Raw genomic sequence first — 27,259 nt, 5'->3', positions numbered from 1 at the left:
CCAAGGGAACAACTTCATTGGCTATAAGTGGAACCAGCCACCAGGGGGCACCATACTCCCACAGCCTACCCAATGGTTACACCCATAGATGAGTGAATCTGATTCCCCCCCTTCACTAAAAAAACATCCAGGATCAGCCCCCTCCCCCACACCAGCACAGAAGATGGCCTGGTCCCCACTGAATCCCTCTCACTTATCATGCAGTCCCGCTGCAGATCTGGGTTGGTGGGGTGCTCCCCACAGCTGTCCCCACAGGTTCTTTTATGTACAATGTAGGCTCCAGCAATAAAATCCAGACACCTAATCCGAGCTCTCAGGCATCTCTCTTGCCTTTCTGCACTAAGCCTTCAGCCACTTGGAATTGTCACTGCCTCCCTGAATGGGGTTGTAGTTGATATTCTGCGCATGCCACTGGCAATACCTTTGTCTGATCCTTTGAAGACATTTTGCTGCAGTAAATGGAACTTGCGAGGTTTTTTTGAAGTTTTTTTTTTTGACTGAATGGCGCACTGGAGAGGTGATGGATTAGGTACCAGAGCCATCAGAGTCACCTCTGTTCCTCTAGAACAGGAGAGCAGCAGGGCCACCCAGCCGCCCCCTTAGCCCCCCATGATTCCCCAATGATGGGCTTCTGTAGATAAATCTCTGATAATTTTCATATGACTTTACATTGGGCCTCTTCATATAACCCCTTGTAGTGGGTCTGTTTTCATGAAACTTTGTATCAAAGCCTCATATAGAAATCTTGTACTGATGAGCCACGGCGAACAGCGGAGGCTAACAGAGGGCGTTTGCCTGGGATCTGTCCGAGAGAAGGTACGCTAAGTGCTGCATTGGGGGGCTGTGTGGGTGAGTATCTGAGTGTCTGCTGTGGGGATAGTTTGTCAGTTTGACCGTGTGCTTGACTGTTTGTTTGAAAATTTGGAGTGCTTTGTTCCAGGTGGGCCTTGAGAGGGCCTGCGTGTTATAAAAAGGCAGTGAGCAGCGAACCAGCTGAGCAGTGAACAGCAGAGGCTAACAGAGGGAGTTTGCCTGGGGAGAGCCCACTGAGGCTTTCATCTCGCAGGCTTTGGTGAGTTGCTGCAACAGCTGAGGAAGCTCTTAGAAGGAAGAAATTATGGAAGGTGAGCGTTCAGCTGTTGTGACCTGCACAGGTTGTGCCATGTTTGTCTTTCTTCCACAGAACAGAAGCGACTTTGAGTGCAAGCTGGTCTCCATATTGGAAGAGAAGGTTCGAGGTCTGGAGAAACAAGCATCGACCCCGCGTTGCATAAGAGAAAATGAAGATTTCCTGGACAGACATCAGGATATGCTTCTACAGGCACAACGCTCTGAAGAATCAGAGCAGCTGCGTAGAGGGGAGAGAGGGACGGTGAAGAAAATTGGCAGCATGTGACCTCCAGAAGAAGAAAGAGGAGAGTCCATGTACCAGCAACGGAGATACAGGTGAGCAACCGTTTTCATGTTCTCTCCACAGGTACTAATGCGGAGAGTGGACTAGATGATATATCTCAGGGAAGGGAGAAGGAGGATACTCCACTGATTGGAAGGCACGAGATGCACTGTCCTAGGGATGGGGGTTCCATGACCACCGCTCCCAAGAGAAGGAGGCGGGTGGTGGTGGTCGGGGACTCCCTTCTCAGGGGGACGGAGTCATCTATCTGCTGCCCCAACTGAGAAAACCGAGATGTCTGCTGCTTGCCAGGAGCTAGGATTCACAATGTGATGGAGAGACTGCCAAGATTCATCAAGCCCTTGGATTGCTACCCCTTCCTGCTTCTCCACATGGGCACCAAAGATACCGCCAAGAATGACCTTGAGCGGATCACTGCAGACTACGTGACTCTGGGAAGGAGGATAAAGGAGTTTGAGGCGCAAGTGGTGTTCTCGTCCATCCTCCCTGTGGAAGGAAAAGGCCTGGGTAGAGATTGTTGAATTGTGGAAGTCAACGAATGGCTACGCAGATGGTGTCGGAGAGAAGGCTTTGGATTCTTCGACCACGGGATGGTGTTCCAAGAAGAGTGCTAGGCAGAGACGGGCTCCACCTAACAAAGAGAAGGAAGAGCATCTTTGCAAGCAGGCTGGCTAACCTAGTGAGGAGGGCTTTCAACTAGGTTCACCAGGTGGGACACCAGGAGGAAGCACGAGCAGGAGTGTGCAAGAGAGGAGGAGTCCTGTCTCAGACTGAGAAAGCGGGACAATCAGCGAGTTATCTTAAGTGCCTATACACAAATGCAAGAAGACTGGGAAACAAGCAGGGAGAACTGGAAGTCCTGGCACAATCAAGGAACTATGAATAACAGTTCCTTGATTGTAACAGAGACTTGGTGGGATAACTCACATGGCTGGAGTACTGTCATGGATGGATATAAACTGTTCAGGAAGGACAGGCAGGGCAGAAAAGGTGGGGGAGTGGCATTGTATGTAAGAGAGCAGTATGACTGCTCAGAGCTCCGGTATGAAACTGCAGAAAAACCTCAGAGTCTCTGGATTAAGTTTAGAAGTGTGAGCAACAAGGGTGATGTCGTGGTGGGAGTCTGCTATAGACCACCAGACCAGGGATGGGAACCTGGCAGGCAGTGACCATGAGATGGTCGAGTTCAGGATCCTGACACAAGGAAGAAAGGAGAGCAGCAGAATACGGACCCTGGACTTCAGAAAAGCAGAATTTGACTCCCTGAGGGAACTGATGGGCAGGATCCCCTGGGAGAATAACATGTGGGGGAAAGGAGTCCAGGAGAGCTGGCTGTATTTTAAAGAATCCTTATTGAGGCTGCAGGAAAAAAAACATCCCGATGTGTAGAAAGAATAGTAAATATGGCAGGCAACCAGCTTGGCTTAACAGTGAAATCCTTGCTGATATTAAATGCAAAAAAGAAGCTTACAAGAAGTGGAAGACTGGACAAATGACCAGGGAGGAATATAAAAATATTGCTCAGGCATGCAGGAGTGAAATCAGGAAGGCCAAATCACACTGGAGTTGCAGCTAGCAAGAGATGTTAAGAGTAACAAGAAGGGTTTCTTCAGGTATGTTAGCAACAAGAAGAAAGTCAAGGAAAGTGTGGGCCCCTTACTGAATGAGGGAGGCAACCTAGTGACAGAGGATGTGGAAAAAGCTAATGTACTCAATGCTTTTTTTGCCTCTGTCTTCACGAATAAGGTCAGCTCCCAGACTGCTGCACTAGCCAGCAGAGCATGGGGAGGAGGTGACCGGCCCTCTGTGGAGAAAGAAGTGGTTCAGGAGTATTTAGAAAAACTGGACGAGCACAAGTCAATGGGGTCGGATGCACTGCATCCGAGGGTGCTAAAGGAGTTGGCCGATGAGATTGCAGAGTCATTGGCCATTATCTTTGAAAACTCATGGTGACTGGGGGAGGTCCTGGATGACTGGAAAAAGGCTAATGTAGTGCCCATCTTTTAAAAAGGGAAGGAAGAGGATCTGGGGAACTACAGGCCAGTCAGCCTCACCTCAGTCCCTGGAAAAATCATGGAGCAGGTCCTCAAGGAGTCAATTGTGAAGCACTTAGAGAGGAAAGTGATCAGGAACAGTCAGCATGGATTCACCAAGGGCAAGTCATGCCTGACTAACCTAATTGCCTTCTATGAGGAGATAACTGGCTCTGTGGATGAGGGGAACGCAGTGGATGTGCTATTTCTGGACTTTAGCAAAGCTTTTGATACGGTCTCCCACAGTATTCTTGCCAGCAAGTTAAAGAAGTATGGGCTGGATGAATGGACTATAAGGTGGATAGAAAGCTGGCTAGATCGTCAGGCTCAACAGGTAGTGATCAGTGGCTCCATGTCTAGTTGGCAGCCGGTATCAAGTGGGGTGCCCCAAGGGTCAGTCCTGGGGCCGGTTTTCTTCAATATCTTCATTAATGATCTGGAGCAGTGGTCCCCAACCTTTTAGTCTGGCGGGCGCCAGACGAAGGACCATGGAGGTAGCCGAGCATCCGCCGAAATGCCACTGAAGGGGGCTGGACTCGATGACCTTTCAAGGTCCCTTCCAGTTCTAGGAGATTGGTAAATCTCCAATTATTACCTTATTATTACCTTGCTTGTCAGCAGCAAGTGGTGTCATCCAGAGGCGGCGTTGCCGAAATGCTGCTGAAGTTTGGCGGCATTTCGGTGGATGCTTGACCGCAGCCAGGACGCAGGCGCATTTAGATGCCCCCGTGGGCGCCAGCACCGGGTTGGGAACCCCTGATCTGGAGGATGGCGTGGACTGCACTCTCAGCAAGTTTGCAGATGACACTAAACTGGGAGGAGTGGTTGATACGCTGGAGGGTAGGGATAGGATACAGAGGGACCTAGACAAATTAGAGGATTGGGCCAAAAGAAATCTGATGAGGTTCAACAAGGACAAGTGCAGAATCCTGCACTTAGAATGGAAGAATCCCATTCACTGTTACAGACTAGGGACCGAATGGCTGGGTAGCAGTTCTGCAGAAAAAGACCTAGGGGTTACAGTGGACGAGAAGCTGGATATGAGTCAAGAGTGTGCCCTTGTTGCCAAGAAGGCTAATGACATTTTGGGCTGTATAAATAGTGACACTGCCAGCAGATCGAGGGACGTGATTATTCCCCTCTATTCGACATTGGTGAGGCCTCATCTGGAGAACTGTGTTCAGTTTTGGGGCCCACACTACAAGAAGGATGTGGAGAAATTGGAAAGAGTCCAGCGGAGGGCAACAAAATTGATTAGGGGGCTGGAGCACATGACTTAAGAGAAGAGGCTGAGGGAACTGGGATTGTTTAGTCTGCAGAAGAGAAGAATGAGGGGGGATTTTATAGCAGCTTTCAACTACCTGAAAGGGGGTTCCAAAGAGGATGGACCTAGACTGTTCTAAGTGGTACCAGATGATAGAACAAGGAGTAATGGTCTCAAGTTGCAGAGGGGGAGGTTTAGGTTGGATATTAGGAAAAACTTTTTCACTAGGAGGGTGGTGAATCACTGGAATGGGTTACCTAGGGAGGTGGTGGAATCTCCTTCCTTAGAGGGTTTTAAGGCTGGCTTGACAAAGCCCTTGCTGGGATGATTTAGTTGGGAATTGGTCCTGCTTTGAGCAGGTGGTTGAACTAGATACCTCCTGAGGTCCCTTCCAACCCTGATATTCTATGAAAGCTTTGTATCAAAGCCTCATGTAGAAACTTTGCATTGCCCTTGGTATAATGTTATAGCCCCTAAGGATAGAATAAGATAGAAGAAAAATGTCTCTGCTAAGAATAGACTAAGATTTCACTACACCCCTTAATCAATTGCCGTGATGAATGAATGAGGTGTGAGTGAGGAAGGTGTGAAAGGCAAGCACCTACAGACAGCTGCAACAGTTGGAGAGGGGATGGAAGCCAGACCCACGGACAATAAAACTTGTCAAGTGGGCTCATGTACTTGTAAAGCAATATCATTCTTGTGTTTTTATTTTAAGTACAAAATAAATATGTATAACAAATTTAAAAGTATGTAATTAGTAATTTGATATCAGGTGTCGCCTTTTTTTATGTGTTTGCTCCACCTGATGTTAGAACCTGACTACGCCACTGCGAAGGCACTACTCCCTGTAATCAAAATCTGCCCCCAAAGCATGAAGAATAAGCTACTCTGCTATCCAGTTTGCTTTCAATACATGTCACAGAATGCCAAAAGTGTGTGTTCCCTAAAATGCAAAGGAAAATCTAAAAACCCCAAAAGCACATTTCCTTTTACCCCCTTGTATTTGCAGCTAATGTCTGTAACGTTCATCACCACTTCTGCAGAGACTTACAGATGGGATGAACTTGACACCAGAAGAGTACCCAGAAGTCACCTACTACAGGACAGGCCCAACAAAGAAAGTACCAGAGTGTCACTAGCCGTCACCTTCAGCCCCCAGCTAAAACCCCTCCAGCACATCATCAAGGATCTACAACCTATCCTGAAGGATGATCCATCACTCTCGCAGATCTTGGGAGACAGGCCAAGATAGCCCCCTAACCTGAAGGAAATACTCACCAACAACCACACACCACACAACAAAAACACTAACCCAGGAACCAATCCCTGCAACAAAGCCCGTTGCCAACTCTGTCCACATATCTATTCAGGAGATACTATCATAGGACCTAATCACATCAGCCACACTATCAGAGGCTCGTTCACCTGCACATCTACCAATGTGATATATGCCATCATGTGCCAGCAATGCCCCTCTGCCATGTACATTGGCTAAACTGGACAATCTCTACGTAAAAGAATAAATGGACACAAATCAGACGTCAAGAATTATAACATTCAAAAACCAGTTGCAGAACACTTCAATCTCCCTGGTCACTCCATTACAGACCTAAAAGTCGCAATATTACAACAAAAAAACTTCAAAAACAGACTCCAACGAGAGACTGCTGAATTGGAATTAATTTGCAAATTGGACATCATTAAATTAGGTTTGAATAATGACTGGGAGTGGATGGGGCATTACACAAAGTAAAACTATTTCCCCAGGCTTATCGATCCCCCCACACACGCCACAGTTCCTTATATCTCCTTGTCAAGTGCTGGAAATGGGCCATCTTTATTACCACTACAAACAGTTCTTTTTCTCTCTTGCTGACAACAGCTCACCTTGACTGATCGCTCTCCTTATAGTGTGTATGGTAACACCCATTGTTTCATGTTCTCTGTGTATATATATATCTTCCTTCTGTATTTTCCACTACATGCGTCTGATGAGGTGAGCTGTAGCCCACAAAAGCTTATGCTACAATAAATTTGCCACAAGTACTCCTGTTCTTTTTGCAGATACAGACTAACACAGCTGCTACTCTGAAAAGTGTCACCTTGTGTTCACTGGCTGCCCCCGCCCCCCGCAGCATTTACATTGACCGGCAAAAGTGCTAAAACTACAGCTGCCTTGTCTCCACAAGGAATGTAACATATGTTAAAATACACCTGTTCCCTAGTGTAGACATAGCCTGTAAATGAAGTTAAATATGGACTGTAGCCCAGTAGGTCTGGCTAGTTGTGCAGCTGAAACCTAGGTCTTCTAGAGCTCTGATATTACAGTTAAAGTCCAGCCCACGCTGCTCATACATAGGCCGGCTCCTTTAAATCTCACCAGGGGCAACTTAATGCAAAAACCTAACCCACACCTCAACACAAAGCAAAACATTGGGCCCGCTCTGGCTCTCAGCCCTTCACTGGCAGCAGGACTGGCTGAAGCAGGGCCCGATCCTGCATGGTACTGAGGCCTTGATCTTTAAAGGCATCCTAACACCCGCTGAAATCAGTGGCAATTAGGGATCTAATACCTTTGAAGGCCTAGGTCTGATTTCCCTCACCTCTCACTCAATGGGAGCTGAGGCCACTCGGGACCTTCCATGAATACTTGAGTTTTTTCATGAAACTTAACACTAAATGCACCAACCCTTAAAGCCCACTGCCATTACAATCAATGCAATTTTTGCCTGGGTAAGGAAAACAGGATTGGATCCATGACAACAATGACTCCACTGACCAGACTGCTATTTGTACGCACAGTGAAGTGTATCTTACACCACTATAGCATCACTGACCCAGTGGAGTAAATATTACTTATCTAGGGGAAATCCTGGCCCTACTGAGTAAGGCTTTATCTCCACCGAAAAGATGATCTGCCTTCACACACGCCCTCCCGCATTGTGGATGAAGTTACATTGCTGTAAAGGTACCAGTACAAGAAGAGGAATAAACTTCTTAGTAGTATATGGCACCTATATACCATTACAGCTACATGTAGACTAGGGCTTGTAGTGGAAAAACTGATATTGGTAAAAATTGCTCCCCTAACCACAACAGTTATAGCTGCACAAAATCTGGGTGGTGACTAGGCCTATAAAATAAATATCACAATGCTGCACCATACAATGTCTCTTTACCATGACAATCACTAAAGACACGCTCGAAAACAGAGGATTTATTGTTGAACAGGCCCATTAAAACTGGAAAAACAAATTCAACAACGCATTTATTTGTATTTTTGGGTAAAAACGTTTTTTTCATGTTAACAAAAGCAGAATAAGTTTATTTAGTGTTCATTTCACACCTTTGACAGTTGCAGCTGTCAGGAAAGGAAATACAGTATTAAAATAAACTGAATAAAGTTGCTCACCAACAAAAAAAAATTTACATTATGCAAATCTGTGGATTGTAACATCAACAGTATAAAATGTAACAAAATCGGAATTGTAATTTTTTTTTAAAAAAAGCTTTAAAAGATAACAGTCCAGGCTATAAAACTATACAAGCATTGTATAAGAAATGTTAAAGTCAACAAGTCTACAGATACATCTTGTAAAAACCTCACTACATTATATATTTAGAATATCTAATAACATTTGAAATCATGCACAAATTTGTACATTTTTAATGGGAAGCCTAATGCTTTAGGTACTTGGAATGTACAATTAGCAGACATTTGTAAGAAAATACCAAAATTTCTTTTAATTAAACCCCCCCCCCACACACACAAATCTATAGAAATCTACTTTCTCAAGAACTTCCACTGACATAACCTCAAACTATAAATTATTACTTTTATGAGAAGAGCCTTGTGGTGCTAAAAAATAATACTAATGTGAGATGCTGTCAGCCTGTTATTTTGAATCACTGATATGTCGTATGCACAGGGGAAAAAATAAACCAAACCACCATGTTATTATGATATTTGCCTCTTTGTGTTAGTAAAAGTGTTAAAATCTTCTCATAAAAATACCTCCCCATGCCTTCTTGGTCCATACTAAAGTTCCCCTCTTTAGTTAGTGTGCTTTTAAACAGTGATTTGTCACAGAGGCACATAAATAGCATACAAAGGTAAGTCCAGCAAATTAGGCATTATTGGCATTTTTAGCATGCGTTAGACTTAAAAGTGATATACAATCATTGTACTTCCCCTATAAAGAATGTGGCTCTTCTTGCTGTTTTGCCAGTGTGTTATTTCTGAAATCCAACAATGCAATGATACTGGCAAGGAGAAAAATAAATAAATAATGTGCATCATTCAAAGTCAACATTTAGCTTTGCTGCATACTTGTTTTTAAGATCAACCACAAAGATACCTTCATTCAAAAATAGAAAAATAAACACCCACACCCTCTTAATGCCCAGTGGTTAAACTGATGGAAGAATTCTTGGCCTTAGATTTTCAAATATGTAAAAATCGTCCCTCTGTTATTTGTTTGGATTTAACCACTGGTGATGTATTGCAAACTAAACTTACCTTTGCTCACTGCAATCCAGGATAAACTAATTTAAAAAAAAATAAATATATATATTTATAACATTAAATGTAATTTGTTAAAGGAATGTACAGCTATACAGTCTCTCAGTATTTCCTGTAAACACAAAAGAAAAACTTGATTAATCTATTTTTCTCCATATTTAATAAGTTAAAGAACTTAAATGCAGTAAATTTTAAAGTTTACAGTAATGCTATGCTATTTCAACCGATGAACAGATATGTTAATGTCTATAAATAACTTTACAAATATACAAAACCGTGAAGATATTAAAAAACAAAATATTTCGCCCAGATCAGTATATCCTAGATTGCAATGCTCTTATTTTGAGAGATTTCCCTCTCAGTACTGCTTTACATTGCATTAATATTATACATTCTTTTTTTAGATTAGATAGATAGATATGTACACAATTCTCTGGAATAAACCTTTTTGATATAAGTTAAAGGCTCTTGCCTACAGGTACCCGTAATTTCTCTCTCCAAGTCACTGCGGATGGATGGAGACAACTTGCTAGCTTGAAAGGGGAGAAGTACTGAAACAGCTGCTTCTCTTGGGCTTTAAAGCAAAAACCGAAAACTCAAATCTCCACCTCAAGAGCATGAGTTTTACATTCTTAGAGCCTGGTCCTGCAGCATCCAGCATACTGGCAAAATACTGCATTCACATGAAGCCCCCCTGAAGACAATAGGGCTCTGGATGGACAGTCTGCTCATGTGCAAGAAGTTGCAAGATCAGAGACTAAGGCTTGGTCTACACTAGGAGAGGGGATTGATCTATGTTACGCAACTTCAGCTACATGAATAATGTACTGAAGTCGACGTACTTAGATCTACTCACTGCAGTGTCTTCACTTCACTGCAGTGAGTCGACTGCTGCCGCTCCCCTGTTGACTCTGCCTGAGCCTCTCATGGTGCTGGAGTACAGGAGTCAATGGGAGAGTGCTTGGGGGCTGATTTATCACGTCTAGACTAGACGTGATAAATCGACCCCCGCTGGATCAATCGCTGCCCGCCGATCCGGTGGGTAGTATAGACATACCATAATTCTGCTTCTGATTTAATTATTTAGTAATTCCCTGGAGACATGTGGTACCTTTATACCCACCACTTTGATGCTTTCCTCTCTATGACCCCCAAAATGAACACATTACAATGACTTTCATGCATTTGCCCTTCCGTTTGGAATGTTCTGACTCTTCTGCATACGCCAGTCACCCGCAGCCCAAGTACAAGAGAGGGTTATGACCTATTACAGTCAAACCGCTGTTTGCCACCAAACCATTAACTCCTTTGAGATTGTGACTATGTCAAAAAAGGGATTTGGAGGGGGGGGGGGTTATAAGTAGCTGGGTAATGATCAAGCGACTATAAAAAAAAACAACTACAAAAATACAGCTATTTATATCAATATATTAATCCCTGAAGGCAATGTGTCTCTTCAGCTTCACCAAAAAGGTTCATGAACAGATTGCATAAGCAAAGAATTTCTATATTCTTTACACTTCTCCTCCCCAGAAAAAGAAAGGTTTTTTTTTCCTCTTCTTTATATTGCAGGCACAGAATGGCCTCCCGAAGAGTGGGTGCTGTGTGTGTCCTGGCAGGCGGGGGAATACTGCTCAAATGGCACGGAGAGGTCAAGGTACTCCTGCAAGGAGAAAAATCGCATGGTTACATGGTCGGGGGTGAGGGAGAAGAGATAGCTAATGATGCTGCAACACTTTCCAGTTACCACAAGCATTATGGTTAGATCTGGGAATGCCAGAGCTGGGTTTTGAACACCCCCAAAGCATGAGGGTTTTGGGATCTGGGATTTTGGCTTAGCCAGTTATAAAGATAGGGGCCAGGTCTGAATTCCAAGCCGCCTCCAGAGCTCAACTGCAGGGCTCTGGTTCAGGCCCATCTCTGCTCAGAACTGATCTTTAGCCAGAGAGAAACACTTACCTCAGTTGTTGTTACAGTAAGGACCCTATCCAGGTGTTCCACTAGCTGCTTAAAGGTTGGCCGTTCCGATGGGACTACATGCCAGCACTCCTTCATGATCATGTACCTGAGGAGAAGAAAGAGCAAGAGGCCTTCCCTGTGATGGGGTGGGGGAGAGAGAAGAGCATGTGTGCAGATCTACATGTCCCAACACAGCCAGGCTTTGGCCCATGCACCTGCTGGGGCAGAACCAGCCCCCACTCCTTTGCATTGCTCTAAACAAAGTGAGACATGCAGCTCCTTCTGTGCCTGAACCCACTGCCCAGCCCAGATCCAGCCACCAGTCTGTGCATTGCTACAGGGCGTAACACAACCCAGCTGGTATGCCTGCGGCAGAAGTAAAGAAAGGGGATCCCCTAGGTAAACCTCTCCAGCACGGGGCCTTAGGAACCCACAGTGCCGGAGCCCAAGAGGGGCAGGTATGGAAACCGGGTGTGAAGAGTGAGGGAAAGACCAGGCTACAGAGTACTGAGAAAGGCAGCTGGGTCTATCAGGAGTTTTATTACTGTAGCTGTCTATCACACAGTCCTTGGCAATGGCATTGGGCGCATAGGCCTAAGGTTGCCAATGGCTTGGTGCTCTATGTAGCCCCAGCATTCATGGTCTTGGCAGCAGGACCAGAGGCCCCAAAGGGAAATCAAGGAGGAGGAAATTCACACTTCGACTTCTTTGACAGGCACGCACACCCCTTTACAATAACATGGGTGACCTGCAAATCACAAAGCTAGCCATAAACTGTCACATTTGAGTAGGAAGCCATTGGATTATCCAAACAGAAGCCCCTAATGTCCTAGTCAGAAATCTGGTTTGTATGGTAAACAATGCTAAGGCCTGGCTCTCGCCCTGTCACTTTGCTAGGAGCAAGAGGACACTCATCAGGCCCTATTGGTCTTGAGTGCCCTCTCCCTTAAGCAGGAACCAATGATGTTTACAGGAGAGGGCGTCCTCCCACAGAGACAAGAGCAAATCCCAATTTCATACAGATTGGTCTGCTTTGAAATCCAACATACAGCAGGGAAAGCTTTGCCTACAGCAGGTTTGTCCACAATGTGGAGTAGGCAAAGCCAACTGGACCAGGGAAGAGTTAAAAGACAACAGCCGGGAACGGCGAGACAACAGGCTTAAAATGGAGTACTGCTAGCACGACACTCACTGAATAGTGATTTGTCCTGCCTCAGTCCCAGCGTACTGACTGGAGTTAGACACAGGCAATTAAATGTTACTTAATTCACATTTGTTTAGGGCGTTACTGAAGTTGAAACAACAAGGAAGGAAACTAAACGTAATGATGCCATTTTCAGAGGCTCAGAACCAGCCTCCTAGCAATGGTCTCAGGGCCAGAGAAAGTGTTTCTTGTCTGCACAGTGACCAACGTGCCGGGAGCGGAGTACTGCTGCAATCAGACAAATACATCAGGCAGGAAATGCTGCATTCTAAGGGTAAGTCACCAGAGCCCATTGGGGGCTCAAAGAAGGACTATCCTCTTCCCCTGCTCCACCCCAACAAATACTACTTGGGGACCTAAGCAATTGCTTAGTCTGCTTATGCCTGAGCCTCACTAGGCAAATCCACAGACCTGAGCTGGGCATGGGTTGACATGAATCGACCAAGCATAGCAAGTGTAGCTGCATATTTTGACTGTCAGTGACATAATCAGTCTAAATGAATCAGGCTCGGTAAGTCTATCTGGAGCCAGCCAGACAATCGCACAGCAGGACCAGCTAAACAGTAGTAAGTGGGGGTCAGACAAAGGAATGGGCAGCAATATTTATACACACACAGCCTGGAGAAACTGAATTAAGAAGGAAAATAAACTCGTGTCAGCCAAGGTTTCTAGAAATGAAGCCATAAAGCTACTCCCTCCCTCACTTACAGGTCATGAGTGCAGTTTGCTGGCTTGTCCAGCCGATTGCCTTCTTTTAAGAATTTGAAGAGTTCCTCGCTTGGAATTCCCGGATATGGAGACCCCCCCAAAGTAAAGATCTCCCATAGCAGCACTCCAAAAGACCAGCTGGGAACCAAAGAAAGATGTTTAAAATTCAATGAGGTTTTTTATTTTGTTTGTTTTTTTGCTTTATTTCAGTGCAGCCATGCACAGCTAACACAGTCGTCAATAGCATGACTAATTGCCTAGGCCATTTTCACTAGTTACTTGGAGATCTCTGCTGATCCAACTCAATAGCAAAGAACTCCCAGGAACCACATCTGAAACTGAAATGAGCATTTAATCAGCTAGGTGGCAGCCCATTTATAGGTCTTCCACCAGCTCCACGGAATGGAACAAATCCAGTGAATCATGCCCAGCTTCACTGAATCACAGGCTAGGAACCACAGGCCACTGTGCAAGCTGATATCAAAGCTTGCTTGTTACAATCCTTATTTCACTGGCCGGACTGGAAGAAACACCCCCTACAAAAATCAGCACACATCTAATGTTAAATGCCTTGGCACTGCTGCTGTGCTACCTTTTTCAAAATATATTTTGCCTCCTTCATTTTCTTTTTTAAAATAGAGATTGTGTGTCTCTTTCTATCTCTCTAATTTAGGTAAACTGACGTGTCCATTGCTGCATTACCTATGTACTGAAACTACGATTTTGGATCACTGAAGCTACAGCATGTGAAATTTACAGAAGAGATAATACAAAGAATGTTTACACATCGCTCTGGTGAGTGTAGACCCCATCAAACAATGCTTCTAGAGCCATCCATTTCACAGGCAGCCGACCCTGTAATTAGAAAGACAATGGAATGTTCCATCAGCATCTTCACTCAGCCACAAGGGCACTATCTGAATCTTCTATTCTAATCCAGTTTGAAACATTTTCATTAGCAACCACATCTGCTTCCCTGACCACTGTGCAGGCAGTAGTGGCCACATGTAAACAGAATATAACATTTGATCCCCGGTCTTCACTATCTGCGTTATAAACACCCTCCCTCTCTTGCATGCTGCATTTCACTGCCAAGACAGGTTTAATGAATCAAGACATTTAAATCTCTGCATGAAAAACAGCATCCATCGTGTACGAACACAGCTGTGGGGCTGGACCGTTTCAAAACAGAGTGGGACCAACACACACAGGCCTCGCTGGCTTGAAGAGATCATTTCACTCAGTGCAAAATGCTGCTTAGTCTGAACTGTAGGGGGAAATCCACAGAGTGAATTCACCCAATGGCTTCACTGTGATCCCACTGAAATCAAATGGGGTGTTTTTGTCATTTCAGCAGGACTATCGATGATCTCAACAGGGCTCCTTGTGGGTACAGGGGCCTGCCTGCCTGCTACCAATTGCTGAATCAGGGCCCAATGTTTTTCTCAATGCAGTAATTTGTTTAAAAAGAAGGTGTGGACCAAGGGCGTGTGCTGCTGACTCCTCCACCACTGGGACCTCCCATGCACTTGGCAGCTGTGTACTCACACTGGTTGTTTTCTTGTAACAGCTGATGTTGCCAACATCTCTGGCTAGGCCGAAATCGGCTATTTTCATCACATTGTCTTCAGTGACTAACACGTTCCTGGCTGCCAAGTCTCGGTGAATGCACTGTGAAAGGTGAGCATGGAGATAAACATGGGCTCGTTAAACTGCTTATGATTCGTGGTTTATGAAGTGCCGATTCATTTACCTGAAAGCCAAGAAAGCTGCACCATTTAATTCTTGGCCCTTTAGATCATCGCTGCCACATGCAGTTTCAGACAAACTGCTTCTTAGCAACATCTACCAAACAGACACACACACACACACACACACTCGCCTCCAGAGGCAAGACAGCAGTGCTTCTTCCTCTGCTCTCTCAGGACGGGACACTCGGATTGGAGATCGGCTAGATCCCAGGGCTGCACACCAAGCTGCCACCGCCAGGGAGGAGAGTCTGGGCTAATGGTTTACTTACAGGAGAGCAATGGGAATCAAGACACTAGGATTTGATTCCCTGCTCTACGACTGACTCACTGTGTATAAACTAATGTCCCAGTTTCCCCATCTGTAAGATGGGCCTGATTGTCAATTGCTTACGTCAGTATAAATCAGGAGCAACTCCAGTGAAGCAAGTGCGAGACTAGTGTCAGGTCCAATGTTTGCAAAGTGCTTTCGGAGCCCACGGATGGCTCTATGTAAGTGTCAGGTCTTGTTATGAATGAGCCAAATCCTTCGCTGGGCTAACTCCAAGGGAGTCTACGTTCACCTGGTAACTAACCAGAGATACTGCTCTTCTAACAAACGAATGTTTGTCACAGGCTGTGTCTCTGCCTCAGCCTTGATGCTCTGCACTTTCAGCAGTACTGAAAAGGGGCCACAGAGGTTCCTGATTCTATTGTCTGAGATGAGATTCTCTCTCAAAGTGACTTTCAATTTTGCTGTCATGCTGACACCACCAAGATGCAGCGTACAGCGCAGCATGGCTCTAAATCTGACCGTGGCCACCTTTGGCTAGTGGCTGCGATTGACTGAGGGTCGGACATCTGAAAGTCAATTACTTCTGCATTTAGATGTTTCTTGTTGTGTGACATTTGTATTTGCTCACTGAAAACATGCAACTGAGGTCTGCCTATCATACGGACTCTGCAGTGTCCATGTATTGCCAAACTGTTCACACACTTACTGTTGGATTGTTGATTACAGCAAAGGGGCACCCAGCTAAATCGCTCAGAAATGGATGTGATCATACACAAATGGACTTCTAGGTCCCTTAACAATGCTTCTTTGCAAGCAGCAATGCATTTCTTACTGAAAAAAATAATTCCTGTACTTGTAGGCTCTTAAGGGCAGAACCCAGTCATATATTTGCCCACAATGCACTGTGCACACCTATCACATGACACGTTTGTTTATGTACGTGATAAATAACAACAGACTCCAAAAAAAACAGGAGTACTTGTGGCACCTTAAAGACTAACAAATTTATTTTAGCATGAGCTTTCGTGAGCTGCAGCTCACTTCTTCGGATGCATAGAATGGAACACACAGACAGGAGATATTTATACATACAGAGAACATGAAAAGGTGGAAGTATGCATACCAACAGGCAGAGTCTAATCAATTGAGATGAGCTATCGTCAGCAGGAGGAAAAAAAACTATTGAAGTGATAATTAGGATGGCCCATAGAAGGTGTGAGGAGAACTTAACATAGGGAAATAGATTCAATTGGTGTAATGACCCAACCATTCCCAGCCTCAGACAGAGATAAACACCTACAAGATCTCTATCAAGCATTCTTAAACCTACAATACCCACCTGCTGAAGTGAAAAAACAGATTGACAGAGCCAGAAGAGTACCCAGAAGCCACCTACTACAGGACAGGCCTAAAAAAGAAAATAACAGAACGTCACTAGCCATCACCTACAGCCCCCAATTAAAACCTCTCCAGCGCATCATCAAAGATTTACAACCTATCCTTAAAGATGATCCCTCACTCTCACAGATCTTGGGAGACAGGCCAGTCCTCGCTTATAGACAGCCTCCCAACCTGAAGCAAATACTCACCAGCAACCGCACACCATACAACATAAACACTAACCCAGGAACCTATCCTTGCAACAAAGCCCGATGCCAGCTCTGTCCACATATCCATTCAAGTGACACCATCATAGGACCTAATCACATCAGACACGCCATCAGGGGCTCGTACACCTGCACATCTACCAACGTGATATATGCCATCATGTGCCAGCAATGCCCCTCTGCCATGTACATTGGCCAAACCGGACAGTCTCTACGCAAAAGAATAAATGGACACAAATCTGACATCAGGAATCATAACATTCAAAAACCAGTGGGAGAACACTTCAACCTCTCTAACCACTCAGTGACAGACTTGAAGGTGGCAATTCTGCAACAAAAAAACTTCAAAAAGAGACTCCAAAGAGAAACTGCTGAACTTGAATTAATATGCAAACTACATACTATTAACTGTGGCCTAAACAAAGACTGGGAATGGTTGGGTCATTACACCAATTGAATCTATTTCCCTATGTTAAGTTCTCCTCACACCTTCTATGGGCCATCTTAATTATCACTTCAATAGTTTTTTTTCCTCCTGCTGACGATAGCTCATCTCAATTGATTAGACTCTGCCTGTTGGTATGCATACTTCCACCTTTTCATGTTCTCTGTATGTATAAATATCCCCTGTCTGTGTGTTCCATTCTATGCATCCGAAGAAGTGAGCTGCAGCTCACGAAAGCTCATGCTAAAATAAATTTGTTAGTCTTTAAGGTGCCACAAGTACTCCTGTTCTTTTTGCGGATACAGACTAACACGGCTGCTACTCTGAAAACAGACTCCAAGTCACTCAACTCACTTTCTGAGACGCCAAATATTCCATGCCACGGGACACCTGGTAGGCGCACGAGACTAAATCTTTAAATGTTAACTGCTCTTCTGGCAGCTTGCAGGTGTCGAGTGAAAAAATGTAGTGCGGCCGACGATCCCGGAGATATTCCTGCAAGTTCCCTTTTGACGCATATTCTATCAGAACGTAAAGTGGGCCTGCCAACAAAAAACAGTCACAATCTGGCTCTTACATCATAATTACAAAGCACCTTGCAAAGCAGAGTGAGAGTCACTAGCCTCATTTTACTGAAAGGGAAAGAGGTGGTGAGGTGACATTATGGCGATCAACAGATGGCTCAGGCAGTGGTGCTATAAGGAGGGCTTTGGGATGTACAGCCACTGGGAAGCATTCATGGACAGAGGACTGTTCTCTCGGGATGGACTTCACCTAAGTAGGGAGGGAAATAGATTTCTAGGATGGCGGCTGGTGCACAACTGATTAAGAGAGCTTTAAACTAGGAATCTGGGGGAGATGTCCAGGTAATCTCCATGCCAGAATTTAACATTGAGAGGGAAGAAAACAAAGCAAGAAAGGATACAGCCGTGGGTAGGAGAATGGACATAAGGAGGAAGGGTAGTGTAGATACCAGTCTAATACGTGATACTGGTGGTAGAATGTCTGTGCCTAATCAGGTAAAGAATGTCAGTGAAGCCAAACGGCAAAAAATAAGATGTTTGTACACTCATGCGAGGAGCCTAGGTAAAAAAATGAAGGAACTAGCGCTACTAGTGCAGAAAGTGAAACCGGATATTATAGGGATAACAGAAACAATGTGGAATAGTAGTTATGACTGGAGTACAGGTATTGAAGGGTATGTGCTGTTTAGGAAAGACAGAAATAAAGGCAAAGGTGGTGGAGTAGCATTGTATATCAATGATGAGGTAGACTAAAGAAATAAGGAGTGATGGAATGGATAAGATAAGAGTCTGTCTGGGTAAAAATAACATTGGGGAAGAAATCTACTAGAGCCTCCCCTGAGATAGTGCTTGGGGTGTGCTACAGACCGCCAGGATCTGATTTGGATATGGATAGAGACGTCTTTAATGTTTTAATGAAGTAAACACTAATGGGAATTGTGTGATCATGGGAGACTTTTACTTCCCAGATATGGATTGGAGGACAAGTGCTAGTTATCATAATAGGGCTCAGATTTTTCTGGATGCAATAGCTGATGGATTCCTTCACTAAGTAGTTGAAGAACCAACAAGAGGGGATGCCATTTTAGAGTTGGTTTTGGTGAGTAGTGAGTACCTCATAGAAGAAATGGTTATAGGGGACAACCTTGGTTCACGTGATCATGAGCTAATTCAGTTCAAACTAGATGGAAGGATAAACAAAAATAGATCTGGGACTAGGGTTTTTGATTTCAAAAGGGCTAACTTTAAAGAATTAAGGAAATTAGTTAGGGAAGTGGATTGGACTGAAGAACTTGTGGATCTAAAGGCAGAGGAGGCCTGGAACTACTTCAAGTCAAAGTTGCAGAAACTATCAGAAGCCTGCATCCCAAGAAAGGGGAAAAAATTCAATGGCAGGAGTTGTAGACCAAGCTGGATGAGCAAGCATCTCAGAGAGGTGATTAAGAAAAACCAGAAAGCCTACAAGGAATGGAAGATGGGAGTGATCAGCAAGGAAAGCTACTTTATTGAGGTCAGAACATGTAGGGATAAAGTGAGAAAGGCCAAAAGCCGTGTAGAGTTGGACCTTGCAAAGGGAATTAAAACCAATAGTAAAAGGTTCTATAGCCATCTAAATAAGAAGAAAACAAAGAAAGAAGAAGTGAGGCCGCTAAACACTGAGGATGGAGTGGAGGTTAAGGATAATCTAGGCATGGCCCAATATCTAAACAAATACTTTGCCTCAGTCTTTAATGAGGGTAATGAGGAGCTTACGGATAATGGTAGGATGACAAATGGGAATGAGGATATGGAGGCAGATATTATCACATCCGAGGTAGAAGCCAAACTCGAACAGTTTAATGGGATGAAATTGGGGGGCCCAGATAATGTTCATCCAAGAATATTAAAGGAACTGGCACATTAAATTGCAAGCCCATTAGCAAGAATTTTCAATGAATCAGTAAACTCAGGGGTTGTACCATACGACTGGAGAATTGCTAACAAAGTTCCTATTTTTAAGGAAGGGAAAAAAAGTGATCCGAGTAACTATAGGCCTGTTAATTTGATATCTGTAGTATGCAAGGTCTTGGGGAAAAAAATGAAGGAAAAAGTAGTTAAGGACACTGAGGTAAATGGGACAAAACACAACATGGTTTTACAAAAGGTAGATCGTGCCAAACCAACCTCATCTCCTTCTTGGAGAGGGTAACAGATTTGTTAGACAAAGGAAATACAGTGCATTTAATTTACCTCGATTTCAGTAAGGCATTTGACACGGTTCCACATGGGGAATTATTAGTTAAATTGGAAAAGATGGGGATCAATATGAAAACTGAAAGGTGGATAAGGAACTAGTTAAAGGGGAGACTACAGCGGGTCGTACTGAAAGGTGAACTGTCAGGCTGGAGGGAGGTTTCTAGTGGAGTTTCTCAGGGATCGGTTTTGGGACCAACCTTATTTAATCTTTTTATTACTGACCTTGGCACAAAAAGTGGGAGTGTGCTAATAAAGTTTGCGGATGACACAAAGCTGGGAGGTATTGCCAATACAGAGAAGGACCGGCATATCCTACAGGAAGATCTGGATGACCTTGTAAACTGGAGTAAAAGTAATAGGATGAAATTTAATAGTGAAAAGTGAAAGGTCATGCATTTAGAGATTAATCACAAGAATTTTTGTTATAAGCTGGGGACACATCAGTAGGAAGTAACAGAGGAGGAGAAGGACCTCGGAGTATTGGTTGATCACAGGATGACTACGAGCCGTCAATGTGATATGGCTGTTAAAAACGCTAATGCGGTCTTGGGATGCATCAGGTGAGGTATTTCCAGTAAAGATAAGGAGGTGTTAGTACTGTTATATAAGACACTGGTGAGACCTCATCTGGTGTCCCATGTTTAAGAAGGATGAATTCAAACTGGAACAGGTACAGAGAAGGGCTACTAGGATGATCCGAGGAATGGAAAACCTGTCTTATGAAAGGAGACTCAAAGAGCTTGGCTTGTTTAGCCTAAGCAAAAGAAGGCTGAGGGGAGATATGATTGCTCTTTATAAATATAACAGAGGGATAAATATCAGGGAGGGAGAGGAATTATTTAAGCTTAGTACCAATGTGGACACAAGAACAAATGGATATAAACTGGACACTAGGAAGTTTAGACTTGAAATTAGATGAAGGTTTCTAACCATTAGAGGAGTGAAGTTCTGAAACAGCCTTCCAAGGGGAGTAGTGGAGACAAAAGACATATCTGGCTTCAAGACTAAGCTTGATAAGTTTATGGAGGGGATGATATGATGGGATAGCCTAATTTTGGCAATTAATTGATCTTTGATTATCAGCAGGTAAATAAGCCCAGTGGTCTGGGATGGGATGTTAAATAGGGTGGGATCTGAGTTACTACAGAGAATTCTTTCCTGGGTGCTGGCTGGTGAGTCTTGCCCACGTGCTCAGGGTTTAGCTGATCACCATATTTGGGGTCGGGAACTAATTTTCCTCCAGGGCAGATTGGCAGAGGACCTGGAGTTTTTTGCCTTCCTCTGCAGCATGGGGCAAAGGTCACTTGCTGGAGGATTCTCTGCACCCTGAGGTCTTCAAACCACAATTTGAGGACTTCAGTAACTCAGACATAGGTTAGGGGTTTGTTACAGGAGTGGGTGGGTGAGATTCTGTGGCCTGCGTTGTGCAGGAGGTCAGACTAGATGATCATGATGGTCCCTTCTGATGTAGAGTCTATGAGGCAGGTCAGCAGCAAATGTAGCACTGAAGAGGAAGGGCCAATGGTTAGAACACTAGCCTAGGAAATGTAAATTCAAGCCCCAGCTCTGCCACAAAGTTCCTGTGTGACCCTGGGTGAGTCACTTTGTCTCTGTGCCTCAGTTCCCCATCTGTGAACTTCCCTACCGCACAGGGGTGTTCTGGGGATAAATTAATTAAAGACTATGAGGTGCTGTGATGGTGCTGCCCGTGGGAGCCAGCTGAGGTCACTCAATCAGGGTGAACCGCAAACCAAACAGGGCAGACAAACCCCAAACGCTGGTGGTTATTCCAATACTTAGATTTACCAACCAGCACATAACAGCTTCTATAGCACCTCACTGGTCACTTAGAAGTCCAAACCCTGCAGTTCCCTTAAAGTGCCCAGCCTCGGGCCTCCGTCCAGACACACCTGTCAGATATGATGATGATTTCTGAAAATCTTACTTCATCATATAAAAGAAAAGGTTCTTCCAACCCCAAAGGATCAGCCACATACCCAGGTCCAATTATAACTTAGATCTTACCCAAAATACACGCTATAGCCACTTCTTAGTAGCTAAGCTGAAATTTATTAAAAAAGAAAAGAGAGAGTGTGTTGGTTAAAAGATCAATATACAGACAAACTTGAACTCAATTCTTGAGGTTCAGAAACGTAGCAGAGATGAGCTTGTAGTTGCTAAAAGTCCTTTTAGAAATAGTCCATAGGTTATAGTCCAAGGTCCATATTCAGGGTGGCTCCAGTCAATGACTGGGAATCTCAATCCTTATGGCTTAAAGTTTCCCCCTCTTGAAACCCAAAGCAGATCTGAGATGAAGAAGGATTGTGTCCCAGGGTTCTTATACATTTCCAGTAGCCTTTTGGCCTAAGAAACAATAGGCTTAACTCCTTCTCCCAAACATCCTGGCAATTAGCACAGAGTAATTTATCCATTAAACAGTTCAGATACAGGTTACCACAACCTTCAAAGAGACACATAGACAGTAATACTATTTCACTCAAGTATCATCCTAAATGTTAATATTCCTTTTTTGATCTTTGAATTAAAACTATAGCAATAGACAAGACTTGTTTGCTTACATCACAAGACCTGAGCAAACATCTCCCCTTCTACCTCTAAGGGCTAGTCTACACTTACCGTCCGGGTCGACGCGGTGAATTCGACTTCTCGGAGTTCGAACTATCGCATCTGATCTAGACGTGATAGTTCGAACTCCGGAAGCGCCGCGGTCGACTCCGGTACTCCACCACTGCAAACGGCGGTGGTGGAGTCGACAGGGGAGCCGCGGAGTTCGACCCCGCCGCGTCTGGACGGGTGAGTAGTTCGAATTAGGGTACTTCGAATTCAGCTATGCTATTCACGTTGCTGAATTTGCGTACCCTAATTCGAACCCCCTTTTTAGTGTAGACCAGGCCTAACAATGCAGACTTGCATTTCAAAGCTCTAGTCATTTACAAAAGCAACAAAGAATCCTGTGGCACCTTATAGACTAACAGACGTTTTGCAGCATGAGCTTTCGTGGGTGAATACCCACTTCTTCGGATGCAAGGATTGCCACAGGATTCTTTGTTGCTTTTACAGATCCAGACTAACACGGCTACCCCTCTGATACTAGTCATTTACAGATCTTCCTAACCAGTCCTTAAGGTTCACCCATGGGTCAGGTCAGTCTGTGAGTTAATTAACTCTTTCTGGCCCTGTCATCTTCCAATGAAATATTATATTACACTCATAACGTCACAGGTGCTCAGATACTATAGTATTGAGGGCCACGAAAGTATCTAAGAAGGTTAGATAGGAACAGGACTCAGGTCTGGTTCCCTAGCCAAGCGGCCACTAACAAACATCTCTCTTCAGAACCAACACACAAACATTAACTCAACTGCCTCACTGCCCTGTGGGCGAGCATTATTCTTTCCGTTTGATGGCTGGGAAGGCTTAGACATAGAGGGTATTATGTGAATTGCCTAAACCCAGAGACTTGGGACTCAAAGCCAGCATATTTTGGACATTCAGGGAGTAAATAATAATAAATGACAGTCAAACCACCAATCTCTCTGCTTCCAGCTCCATTTTTTTCCCAAAAAAGGAGGACAATAAGGAAAAGCTTTTGAAAAAGCAGTATCGATAACAGGTAGAGCCATATATATATTTGCTCCAACATTAAAAGCCACCCAACTTCTCACTGAGCAAAGCAGTTAGTTATGTCCGTGCACACAATTAATCTTGTGGCCAATTCAGATGCATGAAGAAAGGGTGAAATCCTCCTGGCCTCTACACAGCCTGAATAAGAGTCTCCAGGAGCACAATATTACATTACAGGGGGAAACCCCTCTGCTTGCTGGGCCAGAAACCTGCAGTAGAGGTATGGAAAAGCAACTGTGTACACATAAGGCTGAGCTAGTACGGTGTGCACCACAGAGCAGAATGGGACTGCTTCCCACTGAAATCATGAAGTACGATGGTAGCATATGGCCTTCTCTGAAACATACCATCCTGAGTGCAGGCGCCTAGGAGGTTAATGATATTTTTGTGGTACCCAATCATTTTCAACATTTCCATTTCGGACACCAGGTCAGAAAGATCCTCGTCAGTAGCATCATCTGGAGAAGACGGGGGGAAAAAAGAGAAAGAAACTGTTAGGAAGGGAACAGGCCTTTCTTAGAGTCTAGAGAGTAAAAGCATAACTAGATTGCATTAGTACTATACAGTATGTTATACACTCAGTGAACGGAGGCTGGCCATCTGGCCATCTGAGCATTTATGAGAGCTGGTCATCCTGCAGGAAATGTTAATCAGGAATCATAGAACTGGAAGGGACCTCGAGAGGTCATCTGGTCCAGTCCCCTGCACTCATGCAGGACTAAGTATTATCTAGACCATCTCTGACAGGTGTTTGTCCAACCTGCTCTTAAAAATCCCCAATGATGGAGATTCCACCCCCCCCCAGGCAATTTATTCCAGTGCTTAACCGCTCTATTTGCTTTTGTCCCAAATCAGGGTGAAAACTTGAAACATCAAAACTTGTTGCCAAACAAAAAGTTCTGAAAAATGTTGACACGGAAATAAAACATTGTGAGTTTTGTTTTGATGTTTAGAAACTGAAAAAAAAATTGGATTGTCAACTTCAGTTTTAGGATTTTTGGGGCTTCACCGCCACTCTACCCCACCTTTTTATATACATACAAACTTTTTCCCATTTTTTTGTACTGGAAAAGAATCAGGGCAGGTAAAATATGTCTGGAATCGTGGGGTAAAAGCCCCCAGAATAAATTGGAAAACCAATTTTGTTTTTTAGTTTTCAAAATCAAACCAAAACACAAAACATCAAAATGTTTCAGTTTGGCAATGTTGAAATCTTCCCCATCAAAAAAAGTTTAATCAAAATTGACCAATCAGGTTTTTTCAAACCCCACTTTCTCATGGAAAATTTTTCATTTGAAAAAAGTTGCAGCCGGTGTTAGTATTAATACTGTGCAGAACCTCAGCACTTCTTGCTTTGGCTTAGCCATGCCACTCCCCTCCAGGTGTTTTCCACAGCTAGTCAAGTCACTGCAGCTTCAGTGCTTTAAGCAGGGAAAACAGGAGAATCTGGAGGAGCCCAACCAATCTCATTGTTTTGCCTCTTCTTAAACTGTTGAGATGTAATCTCAGGGAGCTTGGCCAGGGTTCAATTTGATAGGAAGATCTACTGAAATGCTTATATGACCCTCATCACCCAAGTAGACAAGCACTTTACAATCCTGAATGGATTTTATACTCAATACCCCCATGAGATAGGGAAGCATTATCCCTATTTTAAAGGCCAGGTGCTCAGACAAAGGGTAAAGAAAGTGACTTATCCAACATCATAGAAGAAATTTGTGGTTGAGCTAGGAACCGAACCCAGGTCTCCTGTAGCCAAGTCCAATGCTGTATTCACTTAGCTACCCTTAAGATAACACTCACCAGCTCCTGTGACCCACCCTAACAGAAATCTGTGGAAACAAGCATCAGTTATGGAAGCCAAAGGGAGAATTTGGCCTTAGGTTTGCTCTTCTTATGTAGTCATATTTTTTAAATAAAAAATGAACCCCAAACCAAGATAAATGCCAAAGGCAAATGCCTAACAGCCCCAACTCCTGCCATTCCTTCATGGTGCTGTTCTCTGTACCTTTTAACATCTTGACAGCTACAGTGATGGCCTTGTCTGGTTTGTCCTTATCGATCCCAGTCGCTTCTGCCATCACCACTTGACCAAAACAACCTTCACCCAGAGGTTTCCCCAGAGTCAGGCTGAAGTGACAGACACAAACAAATGAATTACTGTGTGACCGGGCTGAGGACTGGAATGAAGACAGAAGAACGACACGTTTAACTGACCGAGATCTCGTTAATTCCCACTTGGGATCAGCAGGCAGCTCGAGCTCTGAGACATTTGCTAGCTTCAGCCCATCGCTGGATGAGAGGTAGGTGAGATTGACCACCACGGTACTGGAATTCATGGAAGGGTTTGACTCCAATGACACCGGCTTCAATAGAGCAAATAAAATGTTATTGCCAACTGCCTCTGTGTCAGATACATGCAGCAGTGCTTGAAAAGGAACCAGCCAAGAAAATCACTTTGAACTAATCTTTGATTATTGAAGACTCACAATCAATTGTAACCTGGAAATTAAAAATATCAGTCTCATATTATGGGAGTGTATCTATCTAGGCATGCAGAGCCAGATCCTCAGCCAGTGTAAACCAGAGCAGCCTCACTGAAGACAGTACTCTATTGATTTATACCAGCGACATCACTTTAGAGCAGCTAAAGTTCTGGCCTATATGCATGGAGTGTGTTTGTGTCCATGGAGTCAGTCCCAGCTTTCCATTCCTAGTCTTGTAAAAGCCAATAGGTGGTTTACAGCCAGAGAGGCTGAACCAGCAGAGTTTGCAGTCCTTTTTAATTCCTACGCTTACTGCTCTGCAGTGCCAGTCCCTGATGCACGACTGGATGGGATTTTTATTGTACAGAGTGCCATCATTGTCCCTTGTGGAAAGAAGGCCCAATCCTGGACCCACAGAAATCAGTGGAAGTTTTGCGAGTGACTTCAGTGGGAACAGGACCAGGGATACACTTCTTTTCCCACTCCTCCCCTTCATGCTGGCTACGGGCACAGGACTGTAGGCTATTCTCTGGAAGGTCCATTTTCCCTGGGGTGTTGTTACGTGTGGCCAGCAGGGCTGGTTTAAGGGTCTGTTTTACTAGTCCTAGGTAAGCCCAGGGCTCTGTGGAATTGCTGGCCTCTGACAAACAATAATTGCAAACTAAAAAGAGAGTTAACTGCCACACACTATGTTTTCACTGAAAAAATAGATGAATAAGTGAAACAAACTGAGACACGGGGCCTGACCCTCATTCAGGCAAAGGGCCTGCTGATGTTAATGGGATTGTTGCCTGAGTAAAAACATAGGGTCACGTTCCTAACCTAGAAAGGAAATGTAAAGGTAGGTTGGGGCTATAGGGGGAATAGGAATCTTGTATCTACTTTCTGTTACCTGTACAGTGAGGGTGTTCATGGCTTTTTTGTTGGTCATTTTCACCCTACAGACAATCATGATGACAACCACCAAGAAGAAGAAAACGAAGCCAACCCCATAGCGGAGGATGACAGCAAAAATGGAGCCAGAATCATCCGCCTCCACTAGCTCTGTAGAGTAACAAGAGAAGGAAGTGAGGAGTGAGGACAGGCGACAGCAGCCAACATATATACATGTGGTGTGAGAAATTCAGGTAGGGCCTGAGCGAAAGCTCACTGTCACCAGTGGGAATCTTCCCATTGACTTCAGTGGGA

The 27,259-nt window shown here is 44.3% G+C and overlaps 1 protein-coding gene across 2 annotated transcripts in view; it reads right to left on the bottom strand.

The window, feature by feature from the left end:
* LOC120375536 (bone morphogenetic protein receptor type-1B-like) overlaps positions 1-27,259 on the bottom strand; it is a 279,242-nt gene that overhangs the window by 171,444 nt on the left and 80,539 nt on the right. Inside the window, exons 13-22 of one of the 2 annotated variants that reach the window (XM_039496231.1) lie at positions 26,964-27,115; positions 25,803-25,951; positions 25,594-25,715; positions 23,933-24,043; positions 17,536-17,723; positions 14,656-14,778; positions 13,892-13,962; positions 13,108-13,245; positions 11,196-11,301; positions 10,175-10,899 (exon numbers count right to left, since the gene is read on the bottom strand). The exons of the other annotated variant lie outside the window; for it this stretch is intronic. Of the exons in view, the coding sequence (XP_039352165.1) occupies positions 10,798-10,899; positions 11,196-11,301; positions 13,108-13,245; positions 13,892-13,962; positions 14,656-14,778; positions 17,536-17,723; positions 23,933-24,043; positions 25,594-25,715; positions 25,803-25,951; positions 26,964-27,115 (1,262 nt within the window). The 3' untranslated portion in view covers positions 10,175-10,797. Of the gene's footprint in view, positions 1-10,174; positions 10,900-11,195; positions 11,302-13,107; positions 13,246-13,891; positions 13,963-14,655; positions 14,779-17,535; positions 17,724-23,932; positions 24,044-25,593; positions 25,716-25,802; positions 25,952-26,963; positions 27,116-27,259 lie in introns of those variants that run through there. 2 annotated transcript variants of the gene reach the window in all.

The sequence above is a fragment of the Mauremys reevesii genome, linkage group 12 (assembly GCF_016161935.1).
Source record: "Mauremys reevesii isolate NIE-2019 linkage group 12, ASM1616193v1, whole genome shotgun sequence".
Lineage (NCBI taxonomy): Eukaryota > Metazoa > Chordata > Testudines > Geoemydidae > Mauremys > Mauremys reevesii.
This window is presented reverse-complemented; position numbering and strand designations above follow the sequence as displayed.